Source organism: Apus apus, chromosome 5, assembly GCF_020740795.1.
Source record: "Apus apus isolate bApuApu2 chromosome 5, bApuApu2.pri.cur, whole genome shotgun sequence".
Classification (NCBI taxonomy): domain Eukaryota; kingdom Metazoa; phylum Chordata; class Aves; order Apodiformes; family Apodidae; genus Apus; species Apus apus.
Genome location: NC_067286.1, coordinates 27,562,198 through 27,589,887, shown reverse-complemented (window position 1 = coordinate 27,589,887; position 27,690 = coordinate 27,562,198). Strand labels below are relative to the sequence as shown.

General features: G+C 39.2%; 1 protein-coding gene across 4 annotated transcripts; it reads left to right on the top strand.

Moving 5' to 3' along the window:
• The first annotated feature begins 2,473 nt into the window (after nt 1-2,473).
• Nucleotides 2,474-27,570, top strand: VPS39 (VPS39 subunit of HOPS complex). 4 transcript variants are annotated; one of them, XM_051620351.1, is made up of 26 exons: nt 2,474-2,650; nt 4,358-4,423; nt 5,270-5,296; nt 5,739-5,803; nt 6,644-6,686; nt 7,698-7,792; nt 9,024-9,122; nt 9,823-9,915; nt 11,442-11,625; nt 12,157-12,277; nt 12,582-12,702; nt 13,508-13,637; nt 14,801-14,943; nt 15,804-15,947; nt 16,527-16,668; nt 16,957-17,043; nt 19,685-19,758; nt 20,354-20,452; nt 20,713-20,830; nt 21,311-21,439; nt 21,928-22,030; nt 22,920-22,965; nt 23,544-23,693; nt 23,866-24,000; nt 24,539-24,630; nt 25,744-27,570. In XM_051620351.1, exons 1-26 carry the CDS (start codon nt 2,578-2,580, stop codon nt 25,817-25,819), a joined length of 2,655 nt encoding a protein of 884 aa, XP_051476311.1. In that variant the 5' UTR covers nt 2,474-2,577; the 3' UTR covers nt 25,820-27,570. The 4 variants fall into 4 exon arrangements, with proteins under 4 accessions (XP_051476311.1, XP_051476310.1, XP_051476314.1 ...); XM_051620350.1 differs by having other exon boundaries at nt 9,006-9,122; XM_051620354.1 differs by lacking the exon at nt 5,270-5,296.
• Nucleotides 27,571-27,690: the final 120 nt, after the last annotated feature.

Sequence of the window (27,690 nt, the reverse complement as noted above, 5' to 3'; positions counted from 1 at the left end):
TACCAGTTCTCTCACATGAGCAAGTGTTAGCCTCTTCACAAAGCTCTCTCCCCTTTCTTTAGCTCTTTATTGCATGTTATTTATAATGCAGTTATTCCAAATAGATCTTTTTCTTGTTAAGCTTGGCAATAGAATGAAAGTCAGTTATTTGAAAAGCTAAGAGAGATAGGGCAAATCATAAATTTCTGAGCAAAAGCAGAAGATCTAAACAGTTCCCTAATTGCATTCATAAATTAATAATTTACAGGTAGTAGCAGTGTGTTGCTTTCAGCCAACAACTACAGTGGTTTTGGGCTATCTTCTCTGCCTTCTACCTCTTCATCCCTGTAGTTGTTCTGAATTCCAGAGGGGGCTTGCTGTCCCCTTGCTTAGCTGTTCTTGGTTTTCCATTTGCTTGGCAGAGTTTCTGTATCCTTGGCAGGTAGCATCTGCTTCCTAGCATGCAGCAGGTGTGTGCTGTCACTTCCTTATTTGCAGCCTGAGGGAGAACTTGTATCAGAGTCCAGCTCCCAGGGTGTCATGCGGGCTCTAGCAAACACAGGTGCTGCCACAATGGTGATTGCAGAAGAGGTGGCTAAAAGCAGCAGATGAGATGTGTGAGTGAAGTATGTGTGCAAGGGAGTTGCAGTAACAGTATATTTGGTCAGATGTGTTGGTTCTGCTAAGGAGATCTTTTCCCCTCCTGATCCCTGTTTTTTCTATTAGGAGATGTGGGCTCTGTGACGTGTCAGGAAAGCTTCATCAGCAAGCTGGCTTGCTAGAATGCAAGAAAGCAGAAACCCTGCAGGATTGTTACTTTTGATTAGATAGGCAGGGAAGATTTAATTCACATTTATATCCATTCTTTCAAAATAAGTATTGTATTTTTTAAATAAAGTGTACAGACTACTCTGAAGACTTGGTAAGCAGGAGCAAATGTCTCTACTCTTAGGTCTGAGATCTGCATAAATTTTAAATGATTCTTGGTGTGTAGAAGCTGAATTTTCCTGACTTCAATTATCTTAATCAAGATGTTCCTAATGGAGATAATGCTCTACTTGCAGAAAAAATAAACTTATGCTAGGAATTAAAACATAGAGGGAGCTTTTTAGAGTTCTTGTGACCGATTTTTTTCTTGCGCTTTGAAGAGCAGCTGTGATACTACTGATGAAACTGTTGCAGCATGTGCACACCATGCACAAAAATGAAAGCAAACTAGTGAGGGAGGTGATAGCGTTGACCAGCTTTTTATCACAGTGACAAGATGTTCCAGCCAGGAGCTCCGCAGGAGGGGCTGACTGGTGACAGATCACATGGCACGTAATGAGAGGCGATAGGCACCGGGTGAGTCAGGATCACGAGACCTGGGACAGGGAAGAGTGTGATTTAACCATTCTGTTCAGCTTATATGGTATTTTACGTTGTGGGCTAAAAGAAAAGTATGTTGCATGTCTTTTTAAAACCTGACGGGGCCAATGGCTCACACTTCATTTGCACTGGTAAAAATGGATTACAGCCATTTCCATGGGAAGTAATTATTACCCTGTGTTATTGGAACTGACATTTCCTTTCACTAAATTGGTGGGATGTTCCTCTTCCTTGTGTAGGACTCCTAGCTCAAGGAGATCAGATTCATGCCTGAGCTGTATCTCCTTTGGCACTTTGCAGTTCTGGTGTCTGCAAAGGGGATGTCTTTGCAGGTTCCTGTGCTTCCATCTCCCAGCAGAGCATCCTCAGTCTGTTTTGTGGTCTCTGTTGGTGAAGATGCTGCGAGAACTTAGCGCTATGTGCTTCTTTAGTTTGGTTTAGTCGATTTAGCTTCTAGGTCAGTGGCGGTGAATGTTGTGTCTCTTCACGGCCACTGTAAAAGGAACCATAACCTGTTCTCGAAGGGATGAGGTTGTAAGTACAAATGTCCTCCGGGAGGCTGAACTTCACTTGCCAAGTTCGTAGCACAAGTTCATTAAAGTAAAATTTAGGACCTCCAAAAAAAGAAATTTGCTTGCAAGAGATGTTTTGCTGCTGTCCTGTTACCTCCTCCGGCCCATTTTTGTCTTTTGTGTACAGAGGGAGTTTCCCACGTGCTGTGGTTTTGTTAGCAAATACCACCTGGACACGCCAGCTATCAACATTAGCGCCTTCTAGCCTCTCCCCTTTCCGGGCGGGATGAAGATGCTCAAGGGTTACGGCAGGGTGAGCACAGTTCTCTCGCGGACAGGTACCGCGTTCCCCGCGGGTGCTGGCCGTGCCGCCCCGCGCTTCCCGCTGCTGCCGCGTCCCCGGGAGCGGGGAGAGCGCTACTGTGCGGGCTGGGGGCCTGTGCCTGGCGGAGCCACCCCGCGCCCTCACACGGGCCCCGCGGCCGCCGCCGCTTCCCGGGGCTGCGGGGCGGGCAGAGCGGGGGGGGGGGCCGCTGCGGGGCGGGGCTGCGGGGCTGCGGGGCGGGGCTTCGCGCGGAAGCGGCGGCGGGGCGGGCGCGGGGGCTGCCGGGAAGGGCGGGGCGCTGCGGGTCCTGGCCGGCCGTGCCGCTCCCGGGGCTGCGGGGCCGCTCCGGAGGCGGCAGGCGCGGTGGCAGCCGCGCCCGGAGGAGCCGCCGCCATGCACGACGCCTTCGAGCATGTGCCGATACTGGAGAAGCTGCCTCTGCAGATCGACTGCCTGGCGGCCTGGGGTGAGCCGGGGGGCCCGCGGTGCTGTCGCCGTGCGCCTCAGCCCGGGCCGCTCCCCTCCGTTCCCGTGTCCCGGCGGCCGGGACGAGCTGTTCTCGGGGCCTGCTGCGCCCTCCCCCGCCGTGGGCCGGGGGCGGCTGCGTCCCTCGGCCTCCGGGCGGCTGTACGGCTGTGGAGCGGCCGGGGGCCCAGCCGCCTGGCAGGCCGGGGCGGGCGGGAGGCGCCGAAGCGCTTCCCCACGTTTTGGCTCGTTGTGTTGGGCTTCGGTGCCTGCAGCAGTGGCTGCCCCGCCCGCCCCACGGCAGCCCCGCTGTGGGGGCGGCTGCCGTCGTTGCTGTGACCCTGGGTCGGCGAGTTTCTTGCTGAGAAGGAGTTGGCTCCCTTTGCTTTTACTAAAATGTATCTTGGCAAGCCATTGGAGCGTTCAAGTCTTCGGTTTGTGATCTGTTAGCATGTATTAGTGGTATATAAATGTAGGGTACGTTTTTGGGCATACCTGACAGTCGAGATTTTGGTCAGGTGATTGCACCGGCTGTGGTAATGATAAGGCTTTTCAAACAGCTCCAGCAGTTTTCATCAGATGTACTACCAGAGTACAAAACTGCTAATTGAAAAAACAAACTTAAAACACTGGAATTGTGACCCCTTTAATCTGTTTCAAAAACAAAATTACAAGCTGTATAGTAATGCCACGTTTAAACGTGGGTTGTTTATGCTAGAGTTATGTGGTAGAGAGGATATGAAGAGAGTTTATTCTTGTGTTGAAGCTTCTATATATCTTTGAAAGTGTTTATTTTGCTCAAGTATGAAAAATGCTAAACCCACAGGGATGTGACAGTATGATTGTGTACCAAGGTCTAATTCGGTCTCTACAACCTTTCTACCAAATGGTGGAAGAAAGGTCTTGCAGGAAACAAGATTTTATTAAAATACAAGTATTTTTGGTAATGAGGTAGTACTAGTTGTAGAAAGAAACATTTGCGTGTGCTTCTTTCCTAGCTTATCTTCAGCAAGGAGGAAGAGTTTCAGTCATATCATGACCCAGTAAAGATTCTGTGACTTTTGTAACCTATAAATGTTGTAAATAGGAAGAGTCTGAAAGTCTGCTGCAGAGTTTGTGTATAAAAAGGTTCTCTTTTGTAAATCTGGAATTACTGTCAGTCATCCAAGCAATTCAAATGCTGTTTAAGCAAAGCTGCCTCTGTCTGTCCAGGCACAGCTGACTATTTCAGAGAGTTCTTACAGAAACTTGGCTATTTTTAAAAAACCCAAACAAACCCACATTTGAACTCCTTGTTTTTCTTCCTGACTGTTCTTCACATTATTGTCACTCTCTGGGATCTAATAAATAAATAAATAAAGTTCATCTCTGGGAGCTAATAAAAGTCTGAAGAATAGTTTATTGCCTCTTTTGATTACACAAAAGATGCAGTGGTTTTCCTCTTCACCTCTGTATAAACAAGTGGGATGCAATGTCTTAAGTTGTATTCTCTGCTCTACTGCCTGATCTTTGGCCATCCTCTTCTGAGAATGAAAGCTACTTCTGAGCACTTCCATCAGAGAGATGATAGGATGTGTGTGTGTAGTTTGCACAGAAAGTACTCTTTGGCATTTGAAAAATGTTTCCAAGTGTTCTGATAAAAGTGACTTGGCTAGAAAGGGCAATTTGTTGAAAGTAATTAGACTTTCTTTCTCCCCCATCTTTGCAGAGGAATGGCTCCTTGTTGGTACCAAACAAGGGCATCTTCTTCTTTACAGGATCAAGAAAGACACAGGTAAGTTGATTTTGAGAATGGCACACAAAGTTGATTGGATTATTTTTATTTCCTGCACTTCAAGAGAGGTGGTGGTGATGTTAATGCAAATATGTGCAATTGCTGATTTTTCTCTACCTAGAGTTTAGTGAATTTTTGTGGGAGATCTTTGGTGAAAGCATACATAGCATTTATCAGATGTGCAAGAAAGATAGCAAGTGGTATCAGCCTTTTTTTTTCTGTTTTAAAGTATGTTTTTTGTCACATCTGCATATGTTTGAATTTATAGTCAATGTAATTTTTATGAGTACAGCACACAACCATGGGCTAAAGCAGTGCTCGTTGCCAGAGCTTTGATGTTCATCTCCTGTTAATGGAGCACTGGGTTAATGAAATAGCAACTTTATTCAGTGAGTCCATGAATGTCAAAAGGATGGGAAAGGGGGATTCCTTCCCAACCAGTTCTGTCATGTGTTTGCTATTCTCCCTGCCTTTTTGACAATCATATGTGTTCATAGTCTATTCTGAGGATTCCACAAAGAGAACTGTTCTCAGTTTAGTTAAAATTGATTTTTGCTAAACAGATTTTTGTTTTGCATCATCTGCTGTTATGTAGAAACTTGTTATTGAACACAGAAATGTAGTCTACTGTGGGACAGGAAACAAAAAAAACCAAACATCTATATCCAAGTTCATCAGCTCTTTGAAAGATGTTAATTTGTAGCTACTTGGATTCTAAAGACTGAATTCAGCTTGCTTTTTCTGAAACTTGTAGGCTGTCTATTCCAATCAGAATATGCTAGTCTTGAGTTGCTAGTGTCTTATCTCACATGGTAAATTTCTCCCCCTTTTTTGCATCAATGCCAGGAGAGGTTATGTCATCAGAAAATGTCTGTAAGTCTTTATCCCTAAAACTCCTTTTAAACCCTTGTGGTGTACTGTTTATTCCTTGTCTACTTGCAGTGATGTGTTCCGTAGCAGTTTAAATTGCCAGTACTGGATTGCTGTGAATGAAGTCTTCATGGGTATCTTTGTGTCTCTGGGTTTTAAAATACTTAAATACAGTTTTTGTAATCTAAAATTTTAGCAAGGCAAAAATATAACTATCGATGAGGTCCTTGGATGGGTGCAATGTAATTTAATTTTTTTCCTGTGTAGAAGACCTTCTGATGCATTTAGCTATTAAACGAAAGATAGGACAGATATGCTAGAGTTGTTCTTCTAGTACTAACTGGCCAAGTTTGCTTTCGTTTGTAATCTGTTTAGTGTAAGATATATTCAGTCATGAATTTAAGGGCAACCTCACTTTACCTATACTCTCAAATCTTTTTGGTAGGTTGTAATAGGTTTGAAGTGACACTAGAGAAATCCAACAAGAACTTCTCAAAAAAGATTCAGCAGGTAGGAAATACCATCTTCTTGACATGGGGCAGTTTTCCAATATTTTCAGCTAAGAAATGAAATATTGAATGTAAAACCTGGAATCTTTGCTAAGCTTAACAAAAAAATTTCTCTAAACTATAGATTCTTCTAGAGTTGGCCCAGCCTGGTGCTTTTGCCCACTCTTCCCAAACCCAAGCTTGGTTTGGCTGTGTCATGGCTTTTTGTTAAGCTTAGCAGAGATTCTAGAATTCGAACTTGCAAGCTTATTTTTGACTTTTATGGAAATGCTGTTGTTCGCAGTAAATCTTCAACTGCTCCAGCTGAGAATATTTATGAAAATAATGGTAATACACCAACAGACTATAGTGTGTAATTTGACTCTTGGATAAAATTCTGTAGGAGTGTGAATGGACTTCCTCTTACTTGGAAATTAGAACTAAAGTAGCTGATTATCTATTGCCAGTTGTACTACTGTTTAATTATTTATTTTTTTTTTAGAACTTTGGCTCATTGATTATATTGATATTTAGGAAAGCACTTTCCTGAAAGATTGTGCAGCCTCCTTCAGCAGCACTCTGCATATCCTTTAGAAGTACTTCTGTACTGCTAACATACCACTTACTATAGATTTATTTTTTTTTACCAGCTTAGGTTGCAAGTTCTGTGTGCTAGCCTGTAAAAACTGAGTATAAGTGAAAGTGGTTGCAGTAGCTGGGAGAAGGTTGTGCATAGATAGCTGCCTGGCTGTTTTCATTATTTTGAGAGATCTAAGATGCATTTTATTCGACTGTCTGTAATCGAGCCTTGTTCAGATGTTTCATTTATGAAGGGAGTCACTAATAGAATTCTTTCTTCCAGATTCATGTTGTTTCTCAGTTTAAAATACTGGTCAGTTTATTGGGTAAGTGAAGAAAACAGTTTACTATTTAATGAGCTTTTCTTGATACAGTTACTTGGCTGAATGTGGCAGGGTTTCCACACACCTGCAAGTAGTCTAGTTGAAAAGTCATTGTGTAGGATATAGGCTTTTTCACTTAGCAGAGGAAGCGTTATGCAGCGTAGATTGAGAAGCAGCTTTGCCTGTTGTAAGCCAGTTTGGAGAACAAAGCATTAATGCTAAGTTTTGTTATAAAAAAATTGAAAAAAATAAAAATACATGCAAGCACTAAAGTGTGTGTATGTATATATGGCTCGTCTGTATTGGCATGTGTGTATACGTGTGTGTGTGCACTGTATTACGGGGGCTAAAACTTCTGTCCAGACTTGTTTGATGTATGAAACTCACTACTGATGTTTTACACCAAGTTTGGTTTATATGCAGGTAGTGATCTTTTAGCATCTTGTGGAAGATTTAAGTTTGCTTGTCACTGGCTATATTTGTTTAACCTTATGATCTTTCCATGTCTTAATTTGCTTGCGTTCCCACTCCTTCCTTTATGATTTCCTAGTCCCAGCTCTTCCGACTCCAGCATGTGTAGATTTCTGCTGCCTCCGTCCTCGTGCGTACAAAAAATTAGCTGCAGCACCCTCCATTTGCAACTCTGTTCCCTTTCTGCTAATTTCAGGAGCCAGTTCAAAGTGATCTTTGTTCATACAATTTTCCGTCATGAACTTGCTCTGCTCTGGCCTGCTTGCTGTCCCTTCTACTCCCACTTCCTCTGCTTGGTTAGCACCTAGTCTCAGTTCCTTCTTGTAATTTTATCAACACTGGTGTTAGTCTTCTTTTCTGCTCTTATTTTCTTGTATTGATATAGCATGCACTTTTCAGCTTTTGGGAAAGCATTCCTTTTGTCTTTCTCTTAGTTTCACAAGTTCTTTAATGTAAATATAAAATATGATAACTTATTTGAATTAGCAGTGATCTCTACATGTATTAAATATTGAATAATAATTGGAATTTTGTTTAAAACAGAAAATAACATTTATGTCCACGACCTGTTGACATTTCAACAAATCACCACTATTTCCAAGGCAAAAGGTGCATCTCTCTTCACTTGTGATCTTCAGGTAAGAGGAGGAACACAGTGGCACTGATGTCCTTACTGTTTGTAATAAGGTTAACTTTTTTATGTTTTATAAGTTAGGTTTGTTCATTTTGTAATGCATGCAGGTTGGTACTAGTGCTTTTTAAAATTAATACCTGCTGGATGTTGAAAACTTCAACTTGCTTAAGGCAGCAGTTTTAAATATAGTCACCTTAATTTTCTTCGTGTGCTTCCTAAAATGCTTTCCTGTGCATGTTGTGATTGTAGCCTGTAACCTCCTGATGCAAAACTTCAAGGCATTTTTACCATGTAGTACCTTTGACTGTCTTTTTTTGAAAGGTTGTATTCAATCTAAAAGCCATTCCCTTCTCTTAAGTTACCAGTGTGCTAGCCCACAGTGGTTTTCTTCACCAAGCATCTCCATCACTGCTTTTGTTACACTTTTGTTTGTGCTTAATTATATTGGCCCATGGAGTCCCAGGGCAGTTGTACTAGATTCAGTCCATAATATTGTTCCTTAAGGTATAGCAATCCCCTGTTCATATGCTGTAGTTTTCTGAGTGACTCATTTCTATCCAAGTGAATTTCTCAGCCTACCTGTCATTCAGGAGCTTTATTCATAAGCAGAAAAGGTAGGTTAGAGATCTTCATCAGTACTTTTGTCTCTTTCCCCCATGGGATCTTAGCATTAAATATTTTCTAATAAATACTTAGGGTTTTCTAGGTGTTTAAAACTAGTGGTGGCTTTCAAAGCACCTTTAACTCTGTTCCTTCCAAAGTGCCTTATTGTTTGTGTGTATATTTGCTAGTATTTCTTGTCAAGAAACTTTTCCAATAGATTAGAATATTAAACAGCTATTAATGTTTTTATTTGTGAATGTAATGTATTTTTTACATTGTTCCATTTCCTCCCCTCTCCTATACTTCATAGAGTTCAAGCTGTTTATCACAGTCTTCAGGACTGGGCAGATAGCTCTCTACTTCTGTTTGTGTGTATGTATGTCTTTGGTGCTCTTACTTATTTTTTTTTATTTCCTTGGCATCACAGTCCCTGTCAAAGTTCGTTTTTAAATATCCTGCTCCACTTATCTCTGTTCTTCCTTTGTTTAGGGCATGCCCTTCTGGCCTGGATGAACAAAGCTGCTCTTCAGCTGACAGCTTTGCTTCAGGCTGAGGATTCTTCTGGCTTTATATTGATTTAATTGCCTCTTAGTTTCTGAGTTTTTATGAGTTAGGTTTGTCTATTTTCACAGCAGTCAGATACAGGGGAAGAGGTGCTGAGAATGTGTGTGGCAGTGCGGAAGAAGCTGCAACTTTATTTTTGGAAGGATAGAGAGTTCCATGAATTACAGGTGAGTTGTGTTGTTTCTGCAGTCTAACATGCTTCAACAAGGATTGTAGTTGCTCTTTACTGCTTGCTGTGCAGTCCCCATTACTCAGAGGCACTGCTGTCTTTCAGAGCGTTGACTCAGATTGGTTCAGTAGTGATTTAACAATGAGACAGCAAATAAAAGTGAAAATATAAGGTTTAAATCACAACTAATGTCATGAATACAATTTCATAAATTAAATCAAAGGCTGTGTTCTGTATTTTAATATTCTGCTTGCAGAACACTTGCAAGTCAGTGAAATGCATTAGTGTGCAGCCTCTCTAAATGTATACCTAACAATAACACTCAGTGTAATGGAAGTGGGTCCACTTATACCCAAAATTTTCCATGTATGTCATTAAGTCAGAACACAGTTACTGACAATAAGCCTAGAGAACTGTACTTGGGAATACAAGAATGATAAAAATAACCCATGGAAATGGGTAGAGAATTTTTCAGCTCTGCTGCTCTTCTAGGTAGTTATGAGCTAACTCATAGCACATCTCTTTACTGTGCATGAATTCAGTGTTTTAGTTGAATGCTGCCATTCCTTGACCAACAGAAGTTGGGCATGTGCTGTGGGGAATACGACGTCAACAACAGTGCTACCTGTTGCACTCGATGTTGACAGAATTGACTTCGCTTTTCTTTTCTAACAGGTTTTTTCACCTGTTTTTCTCAGGGAGACTTCAGTGTACCTGATGTACCCAAGTCTATGGCCTGGTGTGAAAACTCCATCTGTGTAGGTTTCAAGAGGGACTATTACCTGATACGGGTAAGACTGGTGTTTAGAATACAGTGTTTAAGAAGATTTGGATGGCAGTAGACACTATGGAGGCTGGTCCTGTGCCTAGGGATTTAGCTGACAGACATATATGAAAGACAGCATCTGGTACTCCTCCTATATGTGATTTGGGAAAGGGCAATCTAAGTCTGTCCTTTTAAACTGATGCTTTGCCAGGAAGCTGTCTTCCATTTTTTTTGCTGTTGAAACCAGTGTTTGAAGCTCTTGCTGAAAAAAGGCATCAGAAAAGATACCATTTTGGATTTAATTTGATGTGTTAAGAACAGAGATAGCTCCAAAGAGAAAAAATGACCAAGAATATCTTCTTACCTGACAGTTAGTGAAGCTTAATTTTTTTTTTTTTTAATTCTCTTCCTGAATTGTAGTCGTTCCAGTTTGAAAATCTCTAAACTCACTGTCTCTAATTTAGTATTATAGTTTCCACTTAGGCTTCATTTGACAGCTATATTTGATTCTCCTGTCTTTACAACTGGCTTCTGCTGATATAGGAAAATGAGATTGAGATGCACCACACACACATACGTGTTCATAAACTAATCTGTGGCCAACAGGAAAACTGCACAGTAATTTTTACAGTCACTTCAAACTGACACTGCTCACAAAAGAAGTGATGCCTTTCTGCAGCCCTCTCCTAGATGTTGATACCTGTCATGCTAGTGATATGAGTATTTGTGCAGCTGCTCAACCAACCAGAGTGGAGACTTGCTGTCTGAGTGTCTACTTTTGGTTGGCTTTGGTGCTTGACTGACTTGTTCTTGAATGGCTTTGTTTCACTAAATAGACAGAAAAAGATATACGTTTTTATGGTCTTGTTTTCTGCTGGCTAGCTATTAATTTATAAGAATGCTTCATCTGTAATGCAAGCGGAGCAGCAGGATCATGTAGCTGGAGTTGAAGGAGAAGGTTTATTATCTGTTTTGGTGGCAGTGGGTTGTTAGACCAGACCCTGAAACAGCTCTTTCAATTATTTTTTTTTTTTAAATTTGTTTTTTTGTGGTGGGTTCAGTTCCCTGGACAACATGTGGTCACAAGAATGAGTGGCTAGGGCAGGGTAAAAAGGCTAAGTGGGTTGCTAGGCTTTTAGTTTGTTTTATGTGGCAGTGCTCACTCATGCCAGAATAAAACCATGTTAAAGTTTTGGCTTAAATGAAATCCTCTGTTTACACCGAGAAGTGTTTGGATACTTAAACTGATGTTGCTACTGTATTATGCATTTTATAAACCTGTATGAACTATATGCTCAGCTACTGGCATAGTAGCAGGAACACATAATGTCAGACATAAAATTATTAAATATTTATTTCCAAACCATGTATAAACAAGATAGATGATGATATGCAGAAAACTTTCTTGCTACTCTATAAAAATGCAATTGTTCTGTTAGTGAGTAGTCTGGGTTGTAAATCTCTCTGGGAGGTTTTTGGCTTTGGTCTTATTCAGCTTTGAAATAAAGATTGTTTTGAAAAACGGGAGTTGTATTTTCTTTATCATCCTAGGTGGATGGAAGAGGATCCATCAAAGAACTGTTCCCCACAGGGAAGCAGCTGGAACCATTGGTAGCTCCTGTAGCAGATGGAAAAGTTGCAGTTGGTCAAGATGATCTAACAGTTGTGCTCAATGAAGAAGGGGTCTGTACTCAGAAATGTGCCTTGAATTGGACAGATATTCCTATAGCCATGGGTGAGAATTAGCAGTAATTAAAAAAAAAAATTCTTCTTTACTCCTATGTATATGCCAGAATTGTTGCATTACTGGTATTTGGAAACTAGCTGGATTTGGAGTTTGACAGTTTCTAAAGTATTTCAAGTTGTACTCTAAATGCGGAAGGTTTTATGTTTATTTTTGTTTGTTCCCCTTCTTTGCTTGTAATCTGTATGCCTGTCTCCTCAGAAACGAGGTGTATTGCTTATCTTTTATAAAGGGACAAGACTGGAAGTTGCAGGTAGTGCGTTTTAGCACTGTAGTTCTCTTGGCACCTGAGTGCCACAGAAATTCTTCATGTTGAAGGATGAAGAAAAAGCCTGGTAGTAATCTATTGAGAAATTGCTGTCAGTATTGGGCATTCAGTTTTGTTTTTAATAAGCAAAAAGGTAGGACACATTTCAAGGGGAGAAGCAAACTGAAGAGAAGACTTACTTTAAGTCATGGCTTGTTTCAGGGGATACTGTATACTAAGGGAGATGGTGTGTTTTTCACTTGTTTTGCTAACAGAACACCAGCCTCCCTACATCATTGCTGTTCTGCCAAGGTATGTGGAGATCCGCACTTTTGAACCCCGGCTTCTGGTACAGAGTATTGAGCTGCAGAGACCGCGCTTTATCACCTCTGGAGGGTATTGAGTACAGCTGATTATTACTTTTGTTGGGCTCTGTGGGTGGGTGGTATTGTACCTCATCACCACCTCTGAAAAACTGGGATGAAAAGCTTTTCTGACTCCCTGGGCTTAAGTAGTAGTATTGATGTGGTCTGCTGTTTATCAAGGATGCACCTTGAGGAGTAAATGACAAATTTACTGTCTTTGGGAATTACTTGAATGCATTGATCCACATGTGTATTAAGCAGGATTGTTCTTTTCAGATAGGCTATTTCTTCCTAGTGCCAGAACTTAGTAACTGACCATTTTTTCTTGTTTACAGCACAAATATTATATATGTGGCAAGTAATCACTTTGTTTGGCGGCTCATTCCAGTGTCTATAGCCACACAGATCCAGCAGCTTCTGCAGGACAAGCAGTTTGAGTTGGCTTTGCAGTTGGCGGTAAGCTACTCAGAAACCTTTGGGGTTGCAGTGGATGCACTTGTGCAACAGTACACAGAAGGGTGTTTGCCTTCTGCTTGACTGTAGCTAGTCTGGGGAGTTTATCCTCCCTATTGTCCACTTTGCACAAACTGGTAAACTCTAGCCTTTTTTTAACTTCAGTTTTAGTTTTGTGCTCCTATTTCTCCGTTGTGGTTGAATTTTGAGATACCCTCCTTTGTGAAAGATTTTCTCTCTCAGCTGTTTAACTTGTTACTTTGTTTTAAACTTTGAGGTCAGTTGGACTTCAGAGTCTTGAGACTGCTTGTAAGCAGTCTTTCTTGGAGGTGTGTGTTTTGTTTTGTCAAATGACCAGGATTTTTTGTAATAGCCCTCCATACTGCTCCTGAAAGATAATTTCTTAAGAGATGCTGACGCAGTATGTTTAATTATATTGCTCTGGGATTTTCTGTTTTCCAGAAACTTCCCTGGAACTATATTAAAATGAATGAATTGCATTTGCTTTGCTAACTAGAAAAAAAAAAAATTGAAAAGGCAAATGAACAAAGAGGGAGTTCTCTTCACTCTCTATCACTCTGTGATAGAGTGAGTATTTAGATAACCAGAGGTAGCTTTTCAAACCTTCCAGGTTATCTCAGTGATGCAATAAGCATAACATCTGAGAATCACCATCAGAAGTGTTTGTTTGGAAGATTTTCTTCTTACTCTCTCCCTAGGATAATACTGTGGTTATTTTTGTAGAGTGTTTCCTTCTCATTTATGAGGCCCAAGGTTTTCTAACAATTGTTAATTTATATGAGTGTAGGAAATGAAGGATGATTCAGATAGTGAGAAGCGACAACAAATTCACCACATAAAGAACCTCTTTGCCTTCAACCTCTTCTGCCAGAAGCGCTTTGATGAATCCATGCAAGTCTTTGCCAAGCTTGGAACAGGTAAGTGCTTGCATTGGTGTTGAGATACCTAGGTTAGGAGGCATGAAATTAACCTTACAGACTATTGTGTGGGTTGTTTCTTTTCTGTTTCATTTTTGTTTTGGAACAGTAGTGTCTTGTGCAGACCGGTCCCTTGTGAATGGCAAGTAGCCTAGGCAGCTTTTTAGCTTTTTTGTGAAACTGATTATAGTACTTAATGAACTTCAGGAAGTGAGTTAAATTGTGAATTTGCCCTTTGTACAGAATATATTTGTATTGTAGGCAATTTTACAGCATGTATAGCATGTACACAGACCCTTAAAGTTGAGGGTTTCAGCAGCAGCCAAATGCCTGCTTTTAGGTTGGAATGAAAAATAAGGACCATTTGTTGATTTGCCAACTCATTGAACATGGACCAAGCCGAGGTTCCGTAACTCCATTTCGGGTTAATTGACCAAGCTGCTGACGCCGGGAAACTTATGTGGTTTGGGAAGTCAAAATAGTCTCTGATGCTATTCCTCTGGTTTGTATTAGGATTATTTGAAGAACACCTGAAGGTTGGACTGTACCATAGAATAGTGCTTAAGACTTTGGTTAGTGACAGGATGTTCCTTGTGTACTTAAACCTAGAGCTTTTACTTGTTTTGATGACACTAAACATATTTACTTTGGAAAATTACAGTGAAAGAGAAGGACTGAGAACTCAAAATCCTTTGAACTTAAATTTGAGAGCAGTAATTTTGAACTTGCTTAAACTTCCTGAAAACAGGTGTTCACGAGTTACAGATAATCCTATTCATGTTTCAAAAGTAAAAATTAAAACTTCTTTTAAAGCATTGCTTGTTCCTAGAAATCCTGTCCCACTGTCCAAGTTGTTAATGGTGGGTTTCCGCAAGAAGAGCAATAAGAGGTTTATAATAATGGCTTGTCCTCTAGGAGTGCCAGTTGCACAGGTTGGAACTTGTGTTTGGACTTGGAAACAGTCTTTCCCTTGCTTCTTTTGCCTTGTCTTAGCTTCTTTTCTGTAATGTGCAAATTCCATTATCTGGAACCTTGTGGACATGCAAGTTGACCACAAACAGCTCTGTTGGAAAGCTAAGCTTGCTCAAAGGTTACATACATTTAAGAATTTTGCAAAAAAAAATGTTATGAATGTTTACTAATGATAGTTATTTTTTGCTTAGATCCCACTCATGTGATGGGTCTGTATCCTGACCTCCTGCCCACAGATTACAGGAAACAGCTACAGTATCCCAACCCCCTGCCAGGGCTCTCTGGGGCAGAGCTGGAGAAGGCACATTTAGCTCTGATAGACTACCTAACTCAAGTGAGTGTTCCTGCATCTGTTTTTAGAGCAGGGCTATCCGGTTTTAGCATACTTTAGTTAGCTTTGTGCAGAAAGTAGTACACCTATTCCAGCTCTGTCATGCTAGTCTTTGTGGGGTGTCTTCGTGGTTGGAAACTATGACAATACCTCTTGAGAAAGTAGGGTTACTGGGAGATGTGAGGTGCCCCACAGGTATGTGGAAGGCATTGCTTGGGACTTTTGTGAGGATTAGGCAAAATTTATATATGGTCCAGATCTGAATATGAGTCCAGTTTTTATTTCTATTAGTCTTATAAAGAGGACTCGTGCTCTTGATCTTTTCTTTGGTGATTATTATGGAGGGCACCCTATTCAGGAGACGGGTCAAAAGCATGCATTAAAAGGTGGAACAGGAGGTAGTGGGTACTGTAACTTCCTGTTCTCTGGATTTTGTTGTAATTGGTATCTGAATTGTTCTGCTACCCTTCTGACTAGATTAAAAGGAGGCTTGTGTCTGAGGGGGTATAGTGCTTGGGCCTAATATTTCAAAACCTAAATTGTTTTCCAAGTGTTACACATGTCTCCTGAATTCTCTAAAATGTGTTTAGGTTAACAGAGTTTCCTTCTGGCTGTTTGCTCAAGACTCTGGACATTTTGCAAAGCTATAAATTTGCAAAACAAATCTATACACGCAAATGTTGTTGGAAAGGTGATGTGTTGAATAACTAGCAAGAGTAAAAAACCCCTCTATTAGACCATTAATTAAATCAAGTTATTAAATGGTTTCGTTTAGTTTTTTTATTTGGTGGGTCATATTTGCTGACTTGGGATGGAGAGTTCCATGGCCTTTTCCTGTTGAAATTTCATTTGGTATCCTGCAGAAAAGGAGTCAGCTGGTGAAGAAGTTAAACGATTCTGACCATCAGTCCAGCACCTCTCCTCTCATGGAAGGAACACCCACGATCAAATCCAAAAAGAAGTTGCTACAAATCATTGATACAACCCTGTTAAAGTGTTACCTTCATGTGAGTGTTAGCCCTAAGTAGAGGCCTTTTCTTTACCTTGCAAGCTCTGATGAAATTTCAGGCTGAAATATTTAAGAAGGAGGATAAAGAACTACTTTAGAAATTCTCACACAACCATTTGTCTTTGGTGTAAAAACTCTCTGTAAAACCTGTGTTAGCTAGTTTGCCTACTGGTCAGGAAGTAGTTTAATGGAATAAACCAGATGTGTCTGTTTCTGGTCGCTCTCTCTGTCAAAAGAATGTGGCCGTGTCTGTGTATTCTGAAATCCTAATTAATGCTTCTTGTGTTGCCTGGTACTGTTAGATGTAGGAGAGTATGATTTTTGCTGTCTACAATGTTTTGCAAAGCTGACCTATGTTGTTGAAGGGGAATAGCTCTATTGTATTGTTTTCTTTCTGTCCCAACAAATTATGGAAATGAAGGTGGGCCCTGCTCTAAGATGTTAAACTGTCATTTCTTAAGCTGTAGGGCTGCTTTTTTTTTTTTTCCCCCCGTCTTCCAGCTCATGTTTTGTACTGTAACATTAGGAGATGCACATTAGAAGTATGTTTATTAAAGTGCTCCCTTTTTACTTGCAGACAAATGTAGCACTGGTGGCACCATTGCTACGTCTGGAAAACAATCACTGCCATATTGAGGAGAGTGAGCATGTACTAAAGAAGGCACACAAATACAGTGAGCTCATAATACTCTATGAGAAGAAAGGTCTGCATGAGAAAGGTAGGTATGAGGTTGGAGTGGAGAGTTGAGAAGGGATAGGAGCATGTAATTCCCAGTATTGAGTTTGAACTTGTGTTCAGTGAGCAGGCAATATTCTGCAGAGACTGTTTCTGAGTCTGTCTTGCGATTACATTGTTTGTTTATTCCTGTTACCTGTTTGCTCTGGGTATTTAAAACAGAATTTTGTTTTGCCACTGGTAGCAGAACAGGAAAAATGCAATTTTTGTGGTTCAAGTTTGAGTGATACTTAAGGTTATGAAGGAATTAATCTTTTTATTGTTCTGCAAGCATTACAGGTGCTGGTGGATCAGTCAAAGAAAGCCAACTCACCTTTGAAAGGTCATGAGAGGACAGTGCAATATCTGCAGCATTTGGGTGAGTCTGAAGGAAAGCATTGGTTTTGTGAAGGTGTTATTTTGCTGGGATTACTGGTTATTCCATTGTCCAGCAGTTTTCTATAGACTATCAAACTGAAGGGTATCGCTGTCATCTCATCTGGTTTCTTGCATAATACAAACTTCAAGGATTAGCTCACCAGTGTCTTGTTGAAACTTGAGTATCTTGGAAAATATATTTCTGATAAAAATTTCCTTTGGTATGAAATGTGCCATGGTATTTTGAGATTTCTTCCAGTGATGATTTACCATCACTGACAAAAGGAATGTCTAACTTCAGTGTTAGGCTTTCCAGCTGAAAGTCTAGCTTCTCTTTGCTGGGGCTTGTAGTACCTTTCCTTAGACCAAGAATCCTATATGAAGTTTTTGTTTTCTGTGTTTAGGTAGATAGAGACAGTGACCTAACAGTTGTGGTTGCTGGTCACAGCATCATGGTTGGAACTTGGGAGTTCACAGTGAACAGTCAACCAACCAAGTGCTTTTTTTGTTATGCTACTTTTGAGAATAGTTGCCTCCCATCAAGTAATATTATTTACTCCTAAATGCACAGCTCTTTAAAAGTATCACAACTCTTTAAAAGTATCACACTGCTAGTTTGGGAGTGAGTCATTGATGAGGGAAATACCTTTGTTCATCTCCTAGTCTTATACTGCTGATATTTTTTTCCATCAGTACTTCTTTTAAGAATTGCTGGCTGTTAGCAACAAGTTTATTCAATGATACTACATTACTTACAATGACATTGAGACCTTTCCTGTTTGTTCCATTTCTCTTGCACTTCTTATTCATTGGTGTTACTTGGTAATGTCATTCATCTAAGAGAAGTGTATTCAGCATACAGCTTTGCAAAACAAACCTATTCTGTCATCTTGATAAATTCATCTTGATTGATCTATGTCAGCTACTCATTTGCTTTACCTGAGATTGATTATATTTAAGACATATAATTATCCAAGTTGTCTGGAATACTTTTCTGAAGTCTTCGCAGCTTGTTAGATGGCATTTAGACTTCTGAAGCTTCTTTGTTTCAGGAACTCCTGAAAATCAGTTTTCCAGTGCACTTCTTGTTCAGCTCTTTAAAATTGGTGACAGATTTTTGGGTCTGTTTACTTCAGAGTAATGAGATAGTGGAAACAACCTAGAAAGTTAACTATTGCTAATAAATGAAATATTGTATGCTAGTGTCACTTGCAGATTTCTCTCCCCAATAAATTGCAGAAATGTGACACTCTGTGTATGTGTTTTTAACTACACTGCCCATTCTGCCTTGATTAATTAATAATTGTAATTTCTGGGATTCCCTTAAGTAAGATAATAAAACATGGGGTTTCTACAGATATTTCCCTCAGCCCTCCCTTTGGTGAGGCTTCTGTAGTTATGAGGTTCTGATCTAAATAAGAATTTATTAAAAAATAATAATTTAATTTTAATTAAGTGGGATATACTTCAGTTTCTTTCACTTACACTCTGAGTGAAGTAAAAACTTCTTAGTCATCTCTTGTGTATATGTTTTTGGGCATTTGATGAATTGTTCTTAAAAAGTTCTTAGGTAATTAGATAAAATTTCTTCCAGGCTTGTAGCTGTGGTCTTGAGTACATTGAGTATGTATTACTGATTTGGATTTGATACTTGCCATGTGTCAATGCAGTAAGCACTTACTGTGTCTAAGCAAATACTAATTGTTAATTCTGTGATTGGCCATGTCCATCAGAAATACACATTTATCTGTGCAGAGGTAGGCACAGGATAGTTATATATTTGATTGGGTGGTAGATAGCTTTCTGTATGATATCATTCTTTATCTGTTAAATGGTGTTATGGTTATGGGCTATTTTATTTGTTTTAATTCATAGTCCTCATCTTCTGATTTTTAAAATATTCCTACTATGAAGAAGTTGCTTGTTTTAAATACTTTAAAAGTAACTTACACCTGATGATATTGTGAGATGAAGAAAAACAAACAATGGCTGCCTGTTTATACAGTTGTAGTATTCTGTTCAGGGTCCTTCTGTGTTGTTGCATTGTTTGGGCAGTGAATGTCTCAGTGGTTCTGACTAGTAGGGTGAGCAAAAAGTCATGTTTTCTAATGTGTTTTATAAGCTTTGTGAACCAAGTTGTCCAAATGAAAGTATTATTTTAGAGAGACAGGTCCTAAATTTTCTTAAAAGCTGAAAAGTTATTCCCTGTCTTAGTTTCTATGCCAGTTATTTCAGTATTGTGATGCTTTACTGCTGGTTATGAAGTCATTAGACTGGCAGGCTGGAAATGCACTGAAGGATTACATGGTGCTTTTTCTACCCTAATAAAAACAAATTGTAAGGGAAGACTTTTGGAATGTGATTAAGGAAACTGAACTTGGTTTTGGTCTGAATTGTTTACACTTGGTGGCACTTAGTATTTCAATTACTTCTTGTTTCTGTTTTAAATCACATTTGCAAAGTAATGAAATTGTGGCTTTCGTTTGGAATGCATGATTTTTGCTTGACTCTAGTGGGGAAAACAACCAAATTGGGTTCTTGCTGTAAATTAAGCTTTGCTGGCTATGAAAGCATTTGCTTGTGTTGTGAGTAGATAAATCTTTAGGATTTTAGCATTGAGCACTCCTAATTTTGTATTCCAGGCACAGAGAACTTGCACTTGGTATTCTCCTACTCTGTCTGGGTGCTAAGAGATTTTCCTGAAGATGGACTTAAGGTAAGTATGGTTGAAACAGGCACCTTGCCATTGAAATTCTTAGTACAGTGTATGGAATTAGGAAAACTCAACGTAAAAAGCCATGTATTAATGTTAAATCAAATATATAATGTATATTTTGTGTGCTCAGTACTATGATAAGAGTAGCAGTAGATATAGTAGGATGGCGTTTCAGTTTTCCTTATGCTTTTCCATTCTTGGAATACCTTACCTTTTCATAAGTAGCTAGGAGCCTTTGATGCAACTTTTAAAATTGTTGATGTCATGTTTTTTGTAGAAGAGCATAATTGTCAAATGTCACTTTGCCTTTCTTATTTTCTTCCTCCTCTTTGACATAGAATTGACTCCCTATATCTGGGAGTAGTTGGGCACTGTAAAAGAAGACTGTTAACTAAGGCAGAAGTGGGGATGTTTGTTTATTTTTTCAGTTATGAGATAGCTTCTGAATACTGGAATAAGCTGCTCAGATTTTTTTTTCTACTTCTTGTGTGTACTCTTTGGACATATGTGATGATAGGCTGGGCTTCAGTGCCTCTGTGGCACTTAAAAAAAAATTTAAAAATCACCATTCTCTGAATAAAATTTTGTTTAACAGATATTTACAGAAGACCTCCCTGAAGTGGAAGCTTTGCCACGAGACAAAGTGCTCAGTTTCTTGATAGAAAATTTTAAAAGCTTGACTATCCCTTATCTGGTAAGGTACTCAATCTCTTCTACTGCATTACATTCAGCACAACATGTAGTTACAAGTAATGCTTTAGTCCTCCAGGCATTGGAACCTGGTGCTGTCTCAGAATGCTGGCTTTTCTGTAAGTTGTGCAAAGAAAGCATAATTAAAATATGTGCAGTCCTGAAGTCATGTTTGGTAAAGGCAAGGATGGAACTGTTGCTTGTTTATAACAAATTACTTCTTAGAGGAAGTCTCTGTAACGGAACCTGAACATGTACTTACAGGAACACATCGTTCATGTCTGGGAGGAAACTGGTGCGGAGTTTCACAACTGTCTAATCCAGCTGTACTGTGAGAAAGTGCAGGGCTTAATGAAAGAATATCTCAGTTCGTTCCCTGCAGGTATGTTTAACCTTTACTGGTGGCAAGACCAGGGGCATGGGGCAGCACAGGGGAGCCTTCTCAGTGTATTTCTGTAAGCCTTCCCTGTTCACATCCAGAAAAGGTATCCCAAGTGATCAAGGAACTGGAACAACAAAACTTGTGGGTTGTAGGGAAGTCTAGTTTATTGCCTTTCTAGAGATCTTAAGGGACCAAGTGACACTTTGTTCATGATTAAGCAGAATGGCAGCTACTACTTCCTGAATTCTGTGTATTAAGGGTAAGGAAAGGTCTTGAATTAACTGAGTCTAATGTTCAACCAGTGACTTTATGTGTTTTAAGGTGCTGAAGTAATTTGTCAGGTACACCAGAATCCCAGCCTGTGTAACAGCTTCATCAGCATTTGGTTCCTCCTGGTAGTGATTTGCTTGTTTATATTCTGTGTACTAGTGTAGTAAAACAGTGGTAATACTGTAATGTATGTTGTTTTCTTCCTTATAGATAAAACTCCAGTACCTGCTGGGGAGGAAGGAGGAGACTTGGGGGATTACCGGAAAAAGCTTCTGCTATTTCTTGAGAAGTCTAGCTGGTATGAACCTAGTCGACTAATTAGTGACTTCCCCTTTGATGGTGAGTTCAGTTTCCATAGGTTAATTAAATGCTAGCTTGATGCATTGTACAGCAAAACCTCCTTACTCATTGTAAAATCATGTTAATGCGAAACAGAGAAGGTGGCTGTATCTGTAGTTGTACACCACTGGTGTGTGTACTTGTGCATATGTTTTTACTGGCATAGCTGAGTTTACCAGGCTCTGCATGTTTCCTGTAACTGTTGGCCTAAGACCTTGTGGCATCTCCCATAACTGAAATATTTAGTCTAGCTTTTTGATAAGCCTGAATTGCTGAACAGATCAGAAGTGTAAAAAATATACCAAAGTTACTTCAGAATTCATAAAATGTTGCCAAGACAAGTGTGAAGTAGATGTACACTCAAAGTGTGACTTTAACCTGTGCTCAGACTACAGTTTATCGTTCCTTCTATTAGTCTGGTCACTAATGGAGCTTATATTGTCATTTTCCTGTGTAGCTGTTGTCTGATCCTTTGTGCTTATCACTAGGTCTCCTAGAAGAACGTGCTTTGCTTTTGGGTCGTATGGGGAAGCATGAGCAAGCTCTGTTTATTTATGTTCATATTTTGAAGGACACCAACATGGCTGAAAAGTAAGGTTTCTTTGTATCTGATTTTGCAAGACTTCATTTGGTCACTACCCTCTGGATAGTATGTTAGAAATTTTGCTGTATGTGGAGTGTGAACTGTAAGCCTTCAGGATCTTCTGAGTTTCTGTGTTTTCTTGACTTTCAGGCTCTTACAGGTATCTGTTCATTACAGATGATGATGCCATCTCCTTGAGGTTTACCTTTTCATGTTCTTCCATCAGTGCACTTTAGAGCAATATGACTCTCATCAATGAGTTCTTTTTTTCCATCTGTTTTTAGCTGTGAACTTCTCTATGTAGTTTTGTTTCCTTTCTCTTTGGAGACATTCGCTAGCCCAGATGCCATTAAGCTCCCTCTAGTAAAGATAAGGCACCTTTCTAGATGCATTGGGTCAGGGAACCTTCTGGGTGAATCTAAAGTACTTAAGTGAAATTCTGGCAGGTGTATCTGAACACTAGAGCCAGTTCAACATAGCTTCTTTTAAAGCTAGTCTCAGCAAATGCCTGTTACAGGACATTGAAGTGCAACATGCAGTGTTCATTGATGAACATCTCTTTGTGATTCAGATACAGATATATCTACACATTTTTTGCTATGATACCTTGATTAGAGCCTATCTCCCCCAATTCTTTACACAGCTGAGCTATATTTAGTTTCTGCATTAAAACTTCTTATGTTGCTGGGAAGTGGGAAACTTGCACAAAACCTCCCTTTTTCTCAGTATTGTAAATGGTATAATTTTGTTGTGCAATTTGGTTAATCAGGATCAGATGTGCAGTCATCTAACTTCAGTGGTTTCAGTAATCAAAGCATTTAAATGTTAATTTCTGTGGACTGATTCTCTGGGTTCCAAAACTGCCCCTGCATTTAACTTCATTCTTCTCTCTTCTAGTTACTGCCATAAACATTATGACAGAAACAAAGATGGCAACAAAGATGTAAGTCATCTTTGCAATCTTCCTTTTTTGTAAGGTTGTATTACACTATTTATACCATGTTAGAGTCTTAAAACCTGTATAGACTTTTTCAGGGTTTGTGTGGGTGGACAGGAACCTGCATACAAGCTTTTGGGATTTAGAAATTACTAGATTATTGGGGTTTCTTTAGTTTTTTAATTTGTTTTGTTGAGAAAATTACTGTATCACTGGAGTTAAGCAGATGTGTGGTAGCTAAAGTTCTGATGGAGTTGAGAAGACAAAATGCTGTGTGCTTATCACATACATCTATGGAAAAGTTAATGGTTAAAAAAATGTAGTATTGGTTTTCAAAGGTTGAATTATGAGTTATGCAGTATAATTGAGAGAGGCATAATTAAAACTACTTTTTATAGAAAAACTTTAATGTAGAGGAAGTGTCTTAAAAGGCCTTGAATGCCATTGGTAGTTTTCAGGTTTTCGTTGTTTTAGAATTTTGAATGGCATAGGAACAACTTTCTAGTGCTTTGTCTGCATTCTGCCAGCACTGTCAATTGTGGGTGCATGCAGTGGTTTCAGAACTTTCTTTTTGTGTGCCACAGGTCTATCTGTCACTTCTCCGGATGTATCTCTCCCCACCTAGTGTTCATTGCCTGGGACCAATCAAAATGGAAGTGCTGGAGCCTCAAGCCAATCTGCAGGCTGCTCTGCAGGTTTTAGAACTACATCACAGCAAACTGGATACCACCAAGGTAAGAAAGATTTGTAAGTACTCAGTTGGAAGTGTTGGCAAAAGGTGACAGAATGTGCTGAAGTAGGCAAGCAGATGGATTTTAACAGTGTTAAGCTAAATGTTTTAATTTCTTTCTATTTTGTTCTGTGTTCCTTTTTAACTTTCCCTAATGAAGTGTATTATTGCTCTAGGCGATAAACCTACTTCCAGCAAATACACAGATAAGTGAAATTAGAATCTTCCTAGAGAAAGTCCTTGAAGAAAATGCTCAGAAGAAAAGATTTAATCAAGTACTCAAGAATCTTCTCCATGCAGAGTTTCTGAGGGTAAATACCCACCACCTGTCGCTTATTGAAATGGTATTTAAAACCAGTGCTCAGTGTTGCTGTAGTGCACCTGAATTTTGTAGATGGGTGTCAATTAGATTGAATGGCCCTTTTATCAGGAGATGGCAAATACATTAATTTTCATTTGGATGGGGTGTGTGTCTTTGCTGTGAGTCTCTGCACTCACTGTGCTCTGGTGTGCATTGCAGGGTGAGTATGGACGTTTCTTTCAAATAAACTAAACCAGATGATGCAGTTTAATAGTTCACTTGAACACTCCTTAATGGTTAGAATGCTTTAGTCTGTGGACCAAAGTAGTTGAAAGTAAAACTCTGCAATTCATATAATGTGGATGTTGGGTGTTCAGTACCACCTGCTCTGCTCTACGGACCTCCTTTTGTGTTGTGCAACTTGCTAATGTAGATATAAGCCACTGAAAACTAAACTTTGACAGTTTTGAGTTTTATAATCTAGAAGGGAGCTGTGGTTCAGTGTTGCTTTTTGAGCAAGTTATAATTATTTTTTAATTCTTCTTTAGGTCCAGGAGGAGCGTATCTTGCATCAGCAAGTGAAGTGCATTATTACAGAGGAGAAGGTGTGCACTGTATGTAAAAAGAAGATAGGTAACAGGTGAGAGAGCATATACCTCAAAGCTTGGGAAACTGAATCAGATATAAATCTGGTACACTTCAGAATTTTTTAAAACTCGGAATGTGTATATACACAGAGAGAACAGCAGTATGAGGGAGACATTTGAAGATGGTTTGAATTACAAATTACATTGCTCAGACAGGTGGCTGGGAAAACATTGAAGCTTCAGTCAGTAAAGTTTACTGCAAGAGTTTAATCCTACTTTCAACAAAGGAGAATTGAATCTCCTCAGAAACTTGTAAGACTTCTTGCTTCACAACTCTAGAAAAATGCTTCTCATACTGAATTTGCAGAATTTTTAAGAACACTGCCTATTACCTGCTTCTTAACTAGAATTAAGAAGGATTATATAAAGAATCTCCAACTTAGATACATGAGTAGTAGTTTTCTGTGCCTGACAGTTTGGTGGTTTCCTGGCTGATTTAAATTTTGTAGCCTACTTATCTTAAGACATCTAAAAATAGAACTAATTCACTTGGTACCCCCATGCTAATAACTTTTCTACTATTCCTAGTAGGTAATTGTGGGGTAGTATAGAATTCCAATTTTATTAGTACTTTTTCATTTTCCTCTTTGAACTCCAGTGATATGGTACGTGACTAGATTATCCATTGTTCCTCTTGATGTCAGCCCCTCTGAGCTATCAGTAATGTTCCCAATGATAAAGATTCTTTTTCCAAAACATTTTCGTGAACAAAATCTAAATATACTTACTGCTGTACACAGCTTTTTGCTGTTAGTGTGTAGAATCAGCATGTAGAATCAGAATTTCAATTTGCCTATGCATTATCTTTTTGGTTAGCTAGGATTTTTCTAATGCTGTTTTGAAGGGCAGGCATGTCAGCATGTCACCCAGTCTTTAACATGTTACTACTGAAATGTGTCTATAGAAATTAAGGTAGATTTTTTTAATATTAAAAAAACCTCCTATAAAATCCATAGAAATCTTATGTCTGTTTTTCTCAAACATTCAGGCTGTAATTTAAAAAAAGAAAATGTCACTTTCATGTAAGCATCTGTCTCTGCAGATGTTCTTGTTTGAATAAGGGAAACTGTATTGACAGTTGATTTTTGTTTTCTGTCTCTTTGCAGTGCATTTGCTCGGTATCCAAATGCAATAGTTGTGCATTATTTCTGCTCCAAGGAAGTCAACACACTGGACACCTGACCCTGTCATGGTCAATAATCCAAACATCTGTATGAAATTCAGAACTGACAACTGAAGAAGTTGATGCCTCTGAGATTTTTGAGGCTTGTTGCTAGGTTGTCTTACACTGGGTAGAAGTAATTTGTATCTGTGGACTGACCGTACTTATCTGGCAATATTGATTTACTAGAAAACTACTTTAACCATGTTACTATAATACTGGCAACTACACTGAACCTCTCAGTACTCAATTGAAGAATAGACTGATTTTTGTAGTGAGTTTTGTATTGCACTCCAACCTTGTGAATGAGTTGTTAGACAACTGCTGGGTGTTCACGACAAGTCAAGTTTTACTATAAAACTTACCTCCTTAGGGTGTCAATATTGTGATTTGGCCTTGTATGTAAATAGTTCCTCAAAAAAACAAAATTCCTTTGAAGTCTTTGCATCTGTATCAGTGTTGCATAGTGATCAGCAGATACTTGGCATAGAGAAAGCTTCTGTGCCTATTTCTGTACCTAGAAAATATATTTTTACTTTCATCTCAGTAATGGCAATGTTTAAGTGCTGGCCAAAGGAATCTTTTTATTGATACTCAGTATTACCACCTCACCTTTTGACAAGAAGTTCCACAGGAGATAGATGAACAGTAGATACCACTAGTAAGCATGTTTTTTTTTTTCTTCTTGCTTTTGTTTGAGAGCTGTAAATGGAATTAACTTGTATTTTTTGCACTAAATATGTTCACTCTCAGCATGAGAGGAAACTCAAAGGCTGTTCTAAGAAGTTCCCATCTGTACTCATCCCAAAAAGCAAAGAGTACCCTGTAAAGCAGTTTCTGAAGGGAGTGAACTATAGTTATTCCTTGAGGTTCTAGACTACACTTGACATTTGTGTATATAAATTCTTTGGTCTCTGGTTCACTTTCCAGCATTTACAACATCTTTCTATTTTAAATGCTCTAGAACTGTGTTCTGCTCAGGCTGGTACTGTTGCTTAAGTAACTCTTGGGCCGGAAGTCTTAACTACAAGAACTAGATTGCCCCATGCTCCTTGTAGGCTGTAATATTTCTGTCTAACTTATTTTTCCACAATCTTTATACCAAATTGGTACGAGGGATATTAATATGTTCAATCAGTGCAGAAAGAATCTGTGCAGTGGTAATGAAAAGGCAGCCATAGCAAATAACCAGAGTGACTGTTTGACTCCCAACATTCTAATCTAGCAATACTTATATTTAATTATTAAATAATATGGAGCATGGCATGTAACTACCAGATAGCACCTCGTAAGGAGTAAGTAGATTAATAAAGCCTGTCTGCCCAAGGTGTAACTGGATCTCTTTACTTAAACCATTGTTATGTGTTTTTTAGGAACATATCTGCTGTAGACTGATGAATCCTAATTCACTTTCATTTGCCAGTGTTAGTAGTTTCCCTTGAGAACTGTTTTTCCCTTTTTGCATGTATTTGTATTTATTGTTCATATGCCATAGTACGTATGGTTTTTTTGGTCCAATGTTTTGCTGCACTTGGGTGTCCTGAGCAGTATTGCTGCTGATGTCCTTCTGCAGAGGCTGGGTAGAGGGAATCTGTGGTGTTCATGTTTTTAACCTTGTATTTCTTCTATTTGAAGAAGAGAGTCTAAAAATACTTATATTGGATTTGCACATTCTGTATAAATCTTTAAATACTAGTTCAGGTACAGAGGATGATGGTTTGGGAGAGTTGTGTTTACAGGTAATTGAGAATAAAAGGATATTTAAAAAGGCCTTGTATTCTTTGTATACAGGTATAACAATATTGTTATGTTTAGTATGGTTAATCTGATTTTTATTTACCTTCATTATCTGCTACCAGGAGAGCTGTATTCACATATGAGGACCTCCATT